Genomic DNA, 15,479 nt, shown 5'->3' with positions numbered 1-15,479 from the left:
GGGAGAGCCTCCACCATATTTCAGCATGAGAGATTGCTCAAGTGCAGCAATCATGACACTTGATTTGTGAACAGGAACAGGAAAAACCAAGGCCAGAAGACAAGATATTCCACTGACCTCATTTCACACTAAACTCCCCTTGAAGTAAGAAGAGCCCCTTCATTCAAACCAACGTGCTGGGATTGGGCCTCTGTGAGGGGAATCTCACTGAAACCCACCAAGGCCTCTAAAGTGATAGCAGTGGCTCCTGTGCTCACTTTTTATGCTGGCAAGAGGCTGTCAGAGATTATCCATGCAGACAACAGGGAAGCTCACCTGAAAGGATACATCTCCCTTGGGATGCAGAGAGAAAGGGGTGAGGAGCAGACTGTCAGGATGCTGCTGAACTGTCTGCCATTCACTGGTCAGTCTTCAGATTGTCTGAGCGTCACAGAAAGTTCAAAGCACTATCTAAGCTGGCAGCCTTCCATGAAGCAGAATCTGCTCTGGGTTATATACTCTGCTCTGTACATACATTTCAGCAGCACCATAGTGAAAGCCACCTAGGTCCCTGAATGCATATCACACCACAAAAGTCAGTGGAAGCAGATACTGCTGCAATACCATACCGTACCTCACTGACAGTCTCTTCCATCCCCCATCCAGAAAGCAAAGACATGGGCAGGCATATACTCTTGTTACTGTGCCATTCCAAGGATTCTCCAAGGAAGGTTTTGGCAGCAATGGGTATTCGGAATAATGGCCAGATATAAAAAGGTTCAAGTGGCATTTCAAACCAACCAACCAATGTTTTGGTAACATTTAAGAGGGTGTCAGGCAGACAGTGACTGCTATTGTATGCAGATTTATTTTGGTATAGGTTTCAAGCTTTATAAATCTATCTGCATGTATCTGTTTGTGAATCTGTCTATGTACTATCACATCCTGCTTATGGCTGTTGATAAGGGTGCACATTGGTGGTTCACAATGTACAAGCTGAGAGAGTGAGATGCAGGTTCAATTGCTCAGATTACTCACATTCATGGATCATAATATACATGCACAATGAAGAGCCACTTTCTCTTGGCAAAGGGACTAGGAAGGAAGAAAAGAAACAGATCAAAGTAAGACACCCTCAAGAGGCTCACGCAGAAGAGCAGCTGCCCCTCTAGTAGAGATGTAAGTCTGAGAACTTGGCTCCAAGCATTGCTTATTCCAGACACTGGATGGTTGGTTCAAATATTACATTTTACATTTCAGATTCAGTTCTTGAGTAAAAAAGACACATGTATGGCATCATTTATGAATAGTGTGCATGTGAAGGACAAGTGGTTTGCCTGCTAAATAACCTGAGCAGCAACTAAGAAAGTATTTCATCACCATGCATTTATTCATACAAGTGCTCTCCATTCCTTAGTGACAGTTATATAGAAAAGAAATGATATCATATAAGCTACCCTCAAATGGTTCAGCAAGAGTCTTCTGAATTTGAAGAGTTAGCCCCAGCTTTATTTAAGATTTTAGAAATTGCTAGTGTTTCAGATAAAACTGGACCTTATATACATTTGCACATCCACTTATGCAGACTAGCATTTGTGGAGTTTCAGATGTTTTGTTAAGGAGTGGGTTGGTGGGAATCTAAGAACTGGGAAAATGGCAGTGAAATATAAGTCACACTGTAAAATGTAATTGGGTTACATGTGTATGTGAGAAGTCTCTGCGTAAGCCATAGCGAAACTTCACTGATAGATGGATTTAGGTTTGATTTTAACACCTTTACAATCCCATTGATACTGGCCAGTTAAAAAGCTTCAAACATTTCTGAATGAATTCCACACTGCCAGGCAGTGTGGTGTAGTGTTTAGAGTGTTGGATTGGGACTTAGAAGATTTGGGTTTAAATCCCCACTCAGCCATTAACCTCACTGGGTGACTTTGGACCAGTCATTCTCAGACTAACCTACTTCATAGGGCTGTTGTGATGATAAAATGGAGAAGAGAAGGATCAGGTAAGCTGCCTTGGTTTTCTTGCAGAAGGATAAAAGGATGGGATATAAATGCAATAAATTTAGATTTGTGTACAACACAGAGGTAGGAAATTCAGAGAAAGTTGATTCCAATGGAATCACACTGCCACAAATGCAGTTAGAACAGAATGTTCCTTACTAATGGTTAGGTTCCATTAATTTTTGTGTGCATGTGCTTTACACATGTCAGGAATGGATACTCTGATTGGAAAATCAGGGCTGACTCAAAACATAAATGTAGTATCAATATCAACAACGTGAATAACGTTTACGTGGCAGCTCTTATTCATGGAATATGCAAGACAGTACTAGTATCTCAGGTAAGCGAGGTTGGTGAACGATGTACATGGGCTGCCACATTTACCATTAAAATCAAAGACAACGTTAATTCAGAAGTGCAGACCACCCTTACATGACCCTCTAGTGCAGCCTTCCCCAACCTGGTGCCCTCAAGATGTATTGGACTGCAACTGCTATAATTTCCAACTGGACTGCTATAGTGACAGCCATGAAAACATAACTGGCAAGTAAAATTTTCTCAGCAGAGTGTGATGGCTGTGAGCAGTTCGTCTTTAGGAGACGAGGGTCACATTCACATCTCTTGCAGAAAATTAAAAAAAAAGGTTGAGTGTTTGTAGGAATTCTGTTTTGTATTTCATCTCCAGTTACAACTGAGGGTAGAAGAACAGCTTCTCTGTAGCACATACCCAAACCTTGAAAAGTAATTGCTCAGCACATGACTTACAGGGGCTAAACATCATAAGGCATGGCTGAGACTAGTAGCACATTTACAAGAAAGGGGAATCAGGAAAGCAACAGAGAATTTCATTCCATTGCTCGCCTACCATGAAAAATGACTGCTAATGCCATTGAGATTTATCATAGAATCATAGAATAGTAGAGCTGGGAGCCATCGAGTCCAACCCTCTGCTTCATGCAGGAATCCACCTTAAAGCATCCCTGACAGATGGCTGCCCAGCTGCCTCTTGAATGCCTCTAGTGTGGGAGAGCCCACAACCTCTCTAGGTAATTGGTTCCATTGTTGTACTGCTCTTACAGTAAAGGAAGTTTTTCCTGATGTCCAGCCAGAATCTGGCTTCCTGTAACTTGAAACCATTATTCCGTGTCCTGCACTCTGGGATGCTTGAGAAGAGCTCCTGGTCCTCCTCTGTGTGACAACCTTTCAAGTATTTGAAGTGTTAACTTGTGTCCTCTCAGCCTTCTCTTCTCAAGGCTAAACATGGCTAGTTCATTCAGGCCATAGCTAGATGGGGCAATATCCCGGAGATTGCTCCAGGATCATCCCTGTGCATTCACATGACACACAGGGCATCCTGGAAGCAGGGAGGGATGATCCCTCCATTTCCCCGGGATTTTGCCCTACCCTTCTAGTCTGGTTTTTCCATGGTTCCGGTCTGATCCTGAGACCACGGAACATGTGGCAGGGCGTCGCAGGTTGTCCCGGCTTCTCACGAGTAACTGCAAAGAGCTAGGAGCTCTGTGCCCATCAGGGGGGGGCGGGGAGGGTGAAGTTTTTTTTTAAAAAATAAAAATACTCATGGTTTTCGCATGAGTGCTCATTCACTTCTCGTTTAAAAAATAAATTCAAAATGACGGCCGTGATGTCGTGCGCCACGATCATAAAATCACAAGATTATCGCCCTACTACCCCTCTCGTCTAGCTGAGGCCTCAATCTCTCCTCATAGGACTTTATTTCCAGCCCCCTGATCATCCTCATTGCTCCCGTCTGAACAAGCACCAGCTTGTCTGCATCCTTTTTGAAGTATGGTGTCCAGAACTCAACACAATACTTAAGACGAGGGCTAACCAGTGATGAATAGAGGGGAACCAGCACCTCTCGCGATTTGGAAGCTATACTTCTATTAATGCATCCGAACATTTGCCACTGTGCCTACATAATGTTGCAGGAAGAACTTTGCTGTTTATAGGTAAAACAACAACTTGCTTGAATGTTGAGTGGTAAAATGATAAAGATAATTAAAATTACATGTGTGTGTATGTATGTTGGTGGGTGGTGGGTGGGTGGGCTATTTCAGACCCCTTGAAGTGTTGGCTGATCCAACATGGAAGCAAGAAACTATACATCTTTAATTTGGAATGGTGTGTGATGAGAGACATTCAGCTGCCAACACTACCCCTGACAGTGCAACAGGGGTATTGTAATTAAATGTACAATCATATGGGTCAGTTGTCCATCAGTGTACATCTAATATAAAAATGACCTATGGATTTACACAAGTGCAGACACAGGCTAATGCAAATTGGAAAAGACAGAGCTCACAGGATAGAAGAATTCTAGTTTTGGAGGAATCCCAGGAGCACCTGCCAACATGACCCAGAGTTCCAATATAAATTTAACTGCATCAGAAAAAATAAGGAAGCAGCCTTGATAGTACTGGAAGATGGAACACTGAGGACAGCAAGAGATAAAGCCAGCATATTTCAGGGAAATTAATGAAGGATGAAGAGGACTATAGGGAACATAAGGTGTGCCGTATCCCATCCTCTTCTACATCAGAACCAGCCCTGAAATCTGCAGAGTACTCTATCTGCTAAGCAACACTGGAGTATAATGAAACTGAGGGTGCTTCCAGATGGAGGTATCCTACTGGTAGGAATCAGAAGGCATTGTGCAGCTGTTCTGTCTTTTACTCCTTAATGGGTCTTCTGCATTATGGGAAAAGACAGAAGATGGTGTAAGGAAAAATGAGAGGGTCACAAGTAGAAGACTACGATGTCTGGACCCCATGTAAACTTCTGTAAATGAGGCAGGGCATTGTCACCATAAAAGCCTCATCTAGAAGCACTTTATAGCAGCATACAAGTACAGTTGCGTGTTTACAGTTTCTGTTATTAAAATGCAAAATGAAACACAAATGGGGCCAGAACTCAATCACACTCTGCTTCACACACACACACTCACCACACAACTTCATTGATTCTGATGACCAATCCTATTTTAAGATGATCCAGTCAAAGCTGAAGTTTCATAAGAACATAAAAGCCCTGTGTCCACCAAGGGTCCATATAATTCCACATTCTGTTCACACAGTGGCCAATCTGCTGTCGACCAGGAACCCACAAGCAGGACACGGGTGCAACAGGACCCTCCTATCAATGTTCCCCAGCAACTGGTGTATCTAGGCAGTAAGCCTAGATACACCAGTTGTCTAAAGGCAGTTAGCCTGCAGTATATACACCAGTTGCCCATGTATATAATTCACTATTTAAGCTATAATGTATGAGAGACAGAAATGACAATTTTTTTATTTACTTAAGCAAGATCAATGCACAGCCATTTCTGGGCTTTGTGTCTTAATATGAGTTTAGAATCCAGATCATTTTATGGAAGAGAAGATCTGTGGAAGTTCTGACAGCAAAACTGAGGGTTTGAAGCGGACCTTCATGGATATATGACACATACCCACCAAACAAGCAGGAAGAGGCTAAAAATGTACTTTGCTAAAGTTGCTTGTTTTATCAGGAATATGTTTAATAAAGCATAACAAGATGGTTTAAGTAGGTGATCATAACAGATTCTAGAGAAGAGAAAATGCTAGAGCCAACTGTTACAACAATAGGATTTTCTCTCTCTCTCTCTGTGTATATATTTGTAATCATTCTGACTGAATGAATGAAATAGGTAGCTATGCTTTTGTTACTTAAGTTAGGAACCTCAATTACTTTTTTAAAATTAAGATGGAATTGATGAAATAGAATGCTATTTTATGTTTCTTTTCTTATGCCTTAAATTCTGTCACATTTTCCTCAATAAAAACTTAGTTTTGTTTAAAACTTCTTTGTTTTGCTGTAAGTAATTCAGTACTCCATCTCATGTTACTTGAACCTCATTATGTTTTATAATTTATATAATATGCAGGAGACTAAGTGGCATGTTGGAAACCTTCCTATATGTAGCTAGAAATATGTGCATAGAGACCAGCCTTTCCTAACCTAGTGCCCTCCATATGTCTTGAACTACAAATCCCACCAACCTTAACCACTGGCCATGCTGGCTAGGGCCAATGGGAGTTATAGTCCAAAACACCTGGGAGATACCAGGTTGGGGAAGGCTGCTATGGGCTAAATTAACTTACAGGTATCAAAAAATCACCAAGAACAACAATTGAACAAATCACCCTCCACATATTGCAGAACAGGAAAAGTGCTGCTTTGTGAGAAAGACAATGACAGAAGCAAGTTTCCTTTCACACCTCCCCCCCCCACGCCCCGCCCAAGCAATGGTGGGTTTCTGTGTCCAGGTGATATGACAATTGTGTAAGAAGCAACTAAGAGGCTATGTATCTATGGAAAGTCCTTCTGACTGAGCTAATACTGTTTCCTCAAAAGGCTAAACAAGAATTGTCGCAGTACCAATATGCCCTCTATCAAATTCTAATCTACATGAAATCCATTATAATTTAGGGCTTGATTTTGTTCCCACTGAAGTCCATGGGAATAATACTGGACATGTAATCAGCTAGATCAGCTATTTAAATAAAATCAGTTTTAAGTTTAAACACTGGGTTCTTTGCAGCAAGCATTTTATTCATCACATACTGAAATCTGAAAAGGTACTTGCAGCTGCTGGAAGATTGCCTGGTCCTAGACAATCAGCCCAACCCAGTTTGAATCAACCAGTTCAAACAGAAGTGTTCTCACCTGCCAGCAACTTTCCTCCCATTGGGTCATCCTCTGGTGACCCCAAACAGAAAACCATTTGTGCAACAGAGAGGTCCTGAAGAACCTAGGAAGATCATACCCATAGTCTGCAGAGGAGGTATGTCCATGAAAAGGAAAGATCCTGACCACAGAGACCCTGACAACAAGTATGGTTTTCCTGTCTTTAAGGCAAGTAAACAATAGAGTGTGCAACCCCCTAGAACATGGATAAATGCTTCATAATATTTAAACTGGTGTGCCAGTGTTGATCAAATTTAGGTTAAACGTCTCTGAAAGGTATAATCTTTTGTCATCTACTATGTTCTAACAATAAAAGTCAATCAGCTCTTTCAAAGGCACTTGAAGTCAAATTTTCCCAGCCCTCAGTCTGTCACTCATTCCTTCATACCCTTCATCTACATACAGGCGATTCTTTTTACAATTTAGAATTATCTTTAAAAAGGAAAAGGAACATCAAAGGAACAGAAATGACAAGAGATGTTTGGATAGGGCTGACAAAGCTCCCTATGATTTTGATGGGAGCTCTGAACCGCCCCACGACTGGTCTTATGTATAGCAAAAGGAACATGTGGGGAAAGGGTACATATGCTAGGATTCCGAGCTGATCTGGGATTTTGCTAAATCTGTTCCATTCATCTTTTGTGTATTATCAGGAGTCTGTCATTTCATCATCTACTCAATGACAGAGTCAGATTATTTTTATGGATGAATGAAACTTTAGTTCTACTTGCGCAAGTGCGCATTAGTGCATTTTTTGCAAATACCCCCCAAGTTAAAAAATGGTCCACAAGTCCATGAAATCCATGAGACTTGGAAAAAGCCAGACCGGTGCAGAATCTGCAGGTTGGATTCATAAAAATCCAAATTCATTTGAATACATTGCTAATTGCCCCGATGTCCCTAATACCATCTATCCCCTGGGACATTCTGGCTTTAGCAAAAGAGCCATTGGAACAAAAAAAGAGAGCCTCTTCCAGTACTATATGCTATAGGTCCATACTCTCCACTCATGCTAATCACCAGCGCTCTATACAAGCTAATTCAATAAAGTATTATTGTTGACCTCTTTTTCCCCCAATGGTGCTCCAGTAATGATTCCTTTACTGTGTGATACAGGTATGAGCAACCATAATATACTGTATTAACTAAGAGCAAAGAGTGCTCTGAATTCAAATTTAATCCTAGCATAATGCTTCAGATAGGAAAAACCCTTATGATTTCAGTTGCAGCCAGGGTTGGTCAGGAAGGTTCTGATTAAGTGTGTGTATAACTGTGGTGACTTATACCAACTGATAAGTTGCCCTTTACTGCATATCAGAGAGTAGGCAAATGAGATATATGAAATAAGAGATAGTTTTTAACTCTTACAGATCTGAAAAAGATTATAGATTCAAGTCTTTTTGTGGCGTCGCTTGGGATTTTACTTAGAAGAATGCTGATATTGTACTAAGTAAAACTTGCACTAAGTAAAACTTGCTTGTTTTCCAGTTAATAAACTGTTGTCAGGTCTTTTGACAAAACACAGTCTAACTGATGACTTAAATGAAGGATCATCATGCAAACACAACTGTTCCTGTCTATTAGGACTGCTTCTGTTATATATTCTTTTAAAAGTGGCTCACTATAAATTACTCTGCACACTAACATTTGAGTGGCACATACACCCAAAATTTAATTATCAGACAATGTGCTGAGAACCTGCCTCAGTGATGAATGTGAGCTGAAGAAAGGTAGTGGCCATTCACAGAGGTAAAATGAAGGGCACTCATCTGACTTCCCCTATTCAAATGTATATCTGCTACGCAACACTCCCACAGAAGCTAAGTAGGCTTTTTCTATAGTTCTGTAAATAAATAAAAAAAGCTCTGTGTGCCATCTTTATCATTCAAGCATTAGTTTAGAATACCCCCATTAATGCTTCAAATAGAAACCTTTGGAGTAGCTTCTTGCTTGCAACTGCAGCTACTGAGCAGGAATGCTTGATGGGTCCCCTCCCCAAAACATAATGGGGTATACGACAGAAAGGCTTCCTAAAAGAGGGATCCTGTTGCAGTTAGCAGGAGAGAAGGAAAGGTATCCTCTTTTTCTAGCACTTGGACAGTGCAGACACGAAGTAACAAGGCATGCAGAATATAGGAGGAAAAGCACAGAGAATAGTGCAAATGCCAATCAGGGAATTCAGGGGCTGAATACACATTTGTGCAAATCTATTGGGGGCTGAGTGGAGTGATAAAGGGTGAACAGGTGGCAAAGGAGAGAGAAGAGAAGCAGGAGGAAGAATGAAAGAAGACAGCTAAAGTTGTATAAGTTTGGGGAGAGCAGAAGAAGCCCCTGGAAAATGTAAAACAGCAGCCCAAGGAGTCTCTTGTTCAGCTTGACCAAGGGGAACTGTCCAGTGCTAAACAGAGGGGACTCAATGATGCGCTCAATGATGATCTTTAGAAGGAAGAAGAGGGAAAAGTCCTGTCCATGATTTGTGCTTTTCTGAAAAGAAGTCTCTTACAAGGGTGAAGAGATAATGCAAAATCTCACTTAAAATAAAAATGCAACATAGAACACTGCTTTTTACAATCTTGCAGAAACTGATATTAAGCTGCAGTGCTGAAATATGAAATGAGGGTTTCCCTGCTTTTTTTAAAAAACAACAACCACCACCCATTAAGCATAAATAAAATAAATAAATAAATAAATTGTTGACTGTGGACAGCTATTTCTTTACTTTGGGCCTGCTTGGCATTATGTAATTCTGTGCTTTGTTGTTAGGATAATGTGAGTTAATCTAAATGCCCTAAAGGTAAATACAATATGCAACACTGAATGAAACCAGAAGATTTTCAGGACACATCAGAGATGGGATGGAGATTAAAAAGTGTTAAACACCTGTTAATTTCAAGACCTTAACAAGATGGTTGCAGTTAGAACATTTAACGATCTTTGAATATTGGAGAAGTAATTTGAAAGGTTTTCTTTTCAAAGCCTATGAGGTAAGACGTCCAATTGAACTATAAAATAATTCTCACTAATAATGGAGAATTGAGACACCTACACCATGCATTTAGAGGGTGCTCCTCCAACTGCAACAAGATATAGGTAACTGAATTTCAGATAATTTTTTTTGTGTCTCTTCCTCAGCCTGGCCATTTTAAAAGAAACAGCTTTTTGAGTAAAGTCTATCACACTTCATAGTGTTATTACAAGACATGATGTTTGGAATTTCCTTTGTAAGTCTGAGTCAGTTGTTTAGAAAACACAACTCTTTCCCCCTCTCTCTTTCACTCTCTCTCTGTATGTATGTCTCTCTGTGTATGCATGCATGTGTGTGTAGCATTTATCTTGCTAGAAGTAATTCAGAATCCATTATGACATTCTCCTTACAGAATTCATGTAAAATCTTGGTACTGTGTGTCATACAGTATTCAGTTAACATACCTTCCTAGTCTTTGTTTTATTAACCCCAATTCAAAGGTAATCAAAGAGAGCTTTGTTTAAAGCACCCTCATTTCCAGACTTGAGAATAAAGACCTACCTCCAAACAACTTGCCCTGCTCTTGTTATGAAAAAGGATTTTTGTTCTCTAAGCAAGTATACAGAAAGAAATAAGAACATATGGTGTAGCATGTATGCATGGCTCTCCATGTTGAGGCAGGGAGATTCTGAGCAAAGGAGGTCCTGGTAAGTAGGATTTGCCTCTTCAATCCCTGTTCCTATTTTGTTGCAAAGCAAGTTCTTTGGGGATCTCTGTGGTACTCAGAGATGGGACAATCTCTTTCATAAAGTATGCAGTTTTGCATGTATGTTCATCTCCAGGGGGTTAGGGTTGAGGGAGAGGGATCTCTGCTGTGGAAAGAGTGGCTCAAGTATCCTAAAGAGAACTCTTTCCCTGTTTGAAATCAAACTCTATGGGGGAACAAGGAAAGCAATCAAGCAGTCATCCTAGTTAGAAGATGTCAGGAAGTTGGGTCTCTCTTATCACCCATGAGGGGAAATGGTGGTGTTTCTGTGAGAGGGAGAGTTTCTCCCCAAGCCTTAGGATAGTGGCATTTTTTGAATGCTCTCATACTTCACTCTCACTAATGCACATTCCTTGTCCAGGTTGAGGGAGAGGGTAATAGGTACAGGGGTCCACAACCTGTTCTCACCTGTGGATGTTCATCTCCTGTGGTGGCTGCCGTGCTTTGTCGTAGGCCACTTTGGCAAAAATGCCCGCAATGACAACAAAGGCAATGGCCCCACACGAAATGTAGACGGTGGCATTAGTGTTGTCCTCATTTGGGTCATACCCATTGGGTATATCTCCGGGTCCATCATGACTGGTGGCAGGGGTCATGGGATCTGTGCTGGGGCGTGGGCGGTGATTACGGCACTTGTCCTGATTGAGCTTCTCAGAGTGCTTGTTGCAGCAAAAGCGGTAAGAGCAGGTGCCGCAACAGTAGCGGAAACCCTTCTGGCTGTTGTTGCACTCAAACTCCTTGTCCCACTGCCCACTCACATCATAGTAGCCCATGCATGTCTCATATGCTGGGCTCGAGCTGCCTGCACTGCCGCTGGAAGGCACCCGTGCTGGCCCCCCACCAGGACTGCGCCCACGGCTTCCCCCACCGCCGGCTAGCGCGGAAGAGGGTGCTGTGCTGACGAGTGTCTGGTTCAGTTGCTCCTTGGCCAGCTTGTAGGGGCGCCGGGGCGCCGCTGCCCCCTGTGTCCGGTTGCCCTTGGGTGTCCGTGGGGGCCCAGCTGCCTGCGTGGTCAGGAGCAGGGCCAGGGCGTAGAGGGCGAGAGGCAGGAGCAACAGGAGGTGCCTCCACCCCATGGTGAGTCGAAGGGAGCAGGACGTGGGAGGCTCTGCCCTGACCCGACCCAATCAAGGACCCTGGCTCAGCCACTCCATGGATGAACAGGAGCGGGATTCGGGAGCTCCTCAGCGCTTCACTGGCAGCCACCCAGATCCAGCCCCCTTCTCTGGAGATGCCTCTTCATCCCGGCAAGAAGTAAGAGGCACTTCTGGGCTGCTTCAGGGCAAAGAGGTGCTCTCCCGCCAGTCAAAGATCCTCTGGTGATCCGCTAGAAGAGAGAGGGAGACATCAGAGGCTACCTGGCCCAAGAGACATGCAGCAGGGAAAGGAGGATGAGGAGGGGGAGACGTGCTAAGGGACGCTGGGGCTGCCCTCCTTCAAAGCGGCCTACAGAGGCTGGGAGTGAACAGGGGAGGAGGCAGGTCAAGGGTCCGAGCTGCCCACAGTATCTCCTTCGGGTGGTGGGTGGGAGGCAAGGAAGGAAACCCTCTCATCAACGCTGGGATGGGTGCCATCCAGGAGGGGGCGGGCGGGGGGGGGGGGGCTGCTGCTGCGCCGCCGCCGGGGCATCATTTCCTCTCAGCGGGGAGTGGGGCAGCAACAGCGCCGGCTGCTCGGATGCCAGCGCAGAAGCTCGCCGGGCAGGGAATTCCCTTGGCACAGTCCCTGGCGAGAGGGACCGGCGGCGGCGGCGGCGGCGGCAGCAGCAGGAGAGCAAGAGCTGGCTGACTGCACGGACCGCAGCGCTCGCGGGCCACCCGGCGTGTCCCCGCTTCCCTCGCCCAATGCCCTTGCCCCAGCCCAGCGCGCCCTCCTTCCTACACTCACCATGCCGAGGCGGAGCGGAAGCACTGCAGAGGCGCCGGGCTGGGCATCCTCGCCGCCGCGCACTGGCCGGAGCTGCCTGCGCCGCCACCTCCCCTGCTCACACGGGCTCGAGAGGAGCTGCTGCCGCCGCCGCCGCCGCTGCTGTTGAGCGGGCGGGGACAACGAGAGACTGAGCGTGGAGCCGCCGCCGCGGCCGCCGCCTCGCCTCGCCTCCCTCTCTAGGCCCGCCCAGTCCGGCCCCCCGCGAAGGAGTCGCAACCCCGTGGGGCCAGGGTGAGGTAGTTTGGGCGGCAGGGCAGAGGCCGCCTCCGTTCACCTTTGCGCAGCGGAGGTCCCGAGCTTCCTGCCCCGCTCGCTCTTCGCAGCTTCCACGCTCTTCGCAGCTGCTCGCTCTCGCTCTCCACCCCCACCCCCTTTTCTCACCCTGCAGGACTGGGAAGAAGCCCTTCTTTCCCCCTCGTCCCCTCAGCGCCCGGAAGCGCGACAAAAGCCGGCGTTAGCGGAGCGGACTTCTTCCTCAAGAGTGGTAGTGAAATGGGGCCGTGGGGCGGGGGGGGGGGGGCAGCATGTTGTGGCGTCTTGCCCAGTAAAAGCGGAATGGGTTTGCGCTGGAGTTGCTGAGGGCTGATCTGAAGCAGGTGTTCTGCGAGCTCTCTGTGGCTGGGAACTTTGTGTGTGCGGAGTGGGGGGTGGGGTGGGGGGGTGCGGGGGCGGAGGTCTTACCTGGAAATAAGAGCAGTCTGTATATGCGGCACATTCAGGAAATGGGCCCACCTTGGCATGCAGGTCAATGAAGAAGACTGAATAGACGATGCACTTTCCCGCTCACGAGCACGCGTTAGGCCCCTCCCACTTCGCCTTAAATCATGCTCTGGGTGAGTGGGGATAGCCACCCATTTGTCTCCCTGATTGTAAAAAGCAACTTACACGTTATGCAGCGGAGGCTGGCAGCTCTGATATCAGCACCTTGGATAGCTCCTTTAGAGTTCTGACTGAAACCCAGAGCGGATCCACAGCCTCACTGACGTCGGAGCCCCTAGCCTCTGCCGATGTTATGCACACATGTTCACATGGAAAACACATGTATGGGGTGGGTGGGGGTGGAAAAAGGCCAGATCCTCCACACGTTCTGTCAGAGCTCTGAACAGTGTCTCCCTCTGTCCTGATGACAGAGAGAATCTGGTGCTGATACACATAGGCTCATTTACGTCTTTGGATAAATGGAGCCCATGGATGCAGCTCCACTCCCCACATGGAGTGAATACATGAAAGGGACTGCATAGAACTGAGGTGATTGTATTTCGGATTGTTATCAGCTTAGTCTGTAGGAGGGAGCACATATTCCTGAATGCCCCCCCCCTTAATAAAAGAAGAAGAATTGGTATAATGAAGAAATATAATGAAGAGTTTTATCACCCCAGTTTACCAACTTTTTCTATTTAATTGTAGAATGTTTGTAGCAAAGGATGATGATAAATCATTAAGAGGTAACTAATTTGTTAGTATGCATCCTGAGCTTCTTTTAAAGTTTCCTTCTGTATCTAGCTTAATTGCCACAAAATCTTGTCTAAAGCAAAATTCGAGGCATCTCTGAAGGGGTTAGCCCAGCCATAACCTTTGTAGTATGAGCAGAGAAGTTAAAGAATTTTGATAAACGAGAGAACTTTCTCAAGACAGGTGGGTGGCTTTGCAGGCACATCTCTATTATCTCCCTTAGTCCAGAGGTTGAGGGGTGATGCTAGGAGTAATGGCGAAGCATGAATCTGTCACACACAGCAGTGCTCCATCTTGAACCTTAATCAAGCACCCTGCTCTGCTATGTTCACTGGCAAGTTCTCACTATTAAAGCATGAATCTGATGCATTATGACCTAACTGGTCACAACCATTCCTCGTAAGATGGTCTAGGATATGGAAAACAAAGTTCTATGAGGAAAGGTTGAAGGAATGAATATGTTTAGCCAAGTGAAGAAAAGAACTGAGGAGGGACCTGATAGGATTCTCCAAATCTTTTAAAGGACTGTCAAAGACTTGTCCTCTGCTGCCCCCCAAGGGAAGGACTAGATCTAATGTGCTTAAGTTCCAGGAGGGTAGATTTTGGTTGAACATTAGGAGAAACCTTTTAATGGTAAGAGCCATTTGACAATGGAACAAATTAATTAGAGCAGTGGTGCATTCTCCAGGAAGGTCTTTAAGCACATCACCTAGATGATTTATTTTATGAGGTGACTAATAAATATAATAAATAGAAATAAATATGCTGGCCCCCTCCAACTTTAATAGTTTACGAGGAACCTTGAAATATGGGGCGCAATGAGGGACATGAAAACTTTCTGTTTTAAAAGTTACAATGTAGTGACATTGTATTAAACAGAGCTGAAGGTCTTGGGTGAGATAGGGAACAGGAAGTTCACTGGAGTTAGCATCTGCTTCATGAAGCTCTGTGAAGGTATGAAGAGCACACGGACCATAAGCCTATGCGGCAGAGTCTTGCTATTTACTGTTTTACTCTGTACAGCACCATGTACATTGATGGTGCTATATAAATAAATCATCATCATCATCATCATCATCATCATCATCTATCTAGGCCAGTGATGTCTATGATTGGCAGTGGCTGTCCAAGGCCTCACAGTACTTAGTCTTCTGCAGACCTGCTACTGGCAAATCCAAAACAGAAACTAATGGTGAAAATAGAAGCCATTGTAAGGATAATGAAGTACATCTTGAAACATTGCATTCAGATTCAGGGGTATAACAGAAGGATGCTTTAAACTCCACAATCCTAGCTGCCATCCTGATTTACTGGACAGACGTCTTGTAGGTCCTGGCAGTTTGCTAATATTGATTCCCCACTTAGCAAAACTTAGTGGGTAGAGACTAAAACCAAGCCTCAGCCCAAACCCCAAAAGTGATTCAGAGGGATGTGTGTTTTCTCAGTAAAATGGAATGGAACCAGAAGAATAAATATTTTTATGGATAGTTTTTATTTCTTTTTAGTGTTATTTTTGATACTTTCGTGTCAGTTATGTGATATGGTGCTTATGGTTGCTCTTAGTTTTTATTGCATTTAATTAATTTTATTATGTTTTATTTTGCATGTAAGTACATTGCGTTTGGCGCTTCAGCTGTAGGCAACTCAGAAATTGAAT

At 44.4% G+C, this 15,479-nt stretch overlaps 1 protein-coding gene across 3 annotated transcripts in view; it reads right to left on the bottom strand.

Annotated features, from left to right (window-relative positions):
• The window catches only part of SHISA6 (shisa family member 6), a 304,834-nt gene extending 292,462 nt beyond the window's left edge, over positions 1-12,372 (bottom strand). For all 3 annotated transcript variants that reach the window (XM_063120436.1, XM_063120438.1, XM_063120439.1), the window contains exons 1-2: positions 12,329-12,372; positions 10,850-11,768 (exon numbers count right to left, since the gene is read on the bottom strand). In XM_063120436.1, the coding sequence (XP_062976506.1) occupies positions 10,850-11,517 (668 nt within the window). In that variant the 5' untranslated portion in view covers positions 11,518-11,768; positions 12,329-12,372. The remainder of the gene's footprint in view (positions 1-10,849; positions 11,769-12,328) is intronic.
• Between the last annotated feature and the right edge of the window lie 3,107 nt (positions 12,373-15,479).

Source organism: Elgaria multicarinata, chromosome 3 (genome assembly GCF_023053635.1).
Source record: "Elgaria multicarinata webbii isolate HBS135686 ecotype San Diego chromosome 3, rElgMul1.1.pri, whole genome shotgun sequence".
Taxonomy (NCBI): domain Eukaryota; kingdom Metazoa; phylum Chordata; class Lepidosauria; order Squamata; family Anguidae; genus Elgaria; species Elgaria multicarinata.
Note: the sequence above shows the minus strand (reverse complement) of the source record. Positions and strands in the feature narration are given on the sequence as shown.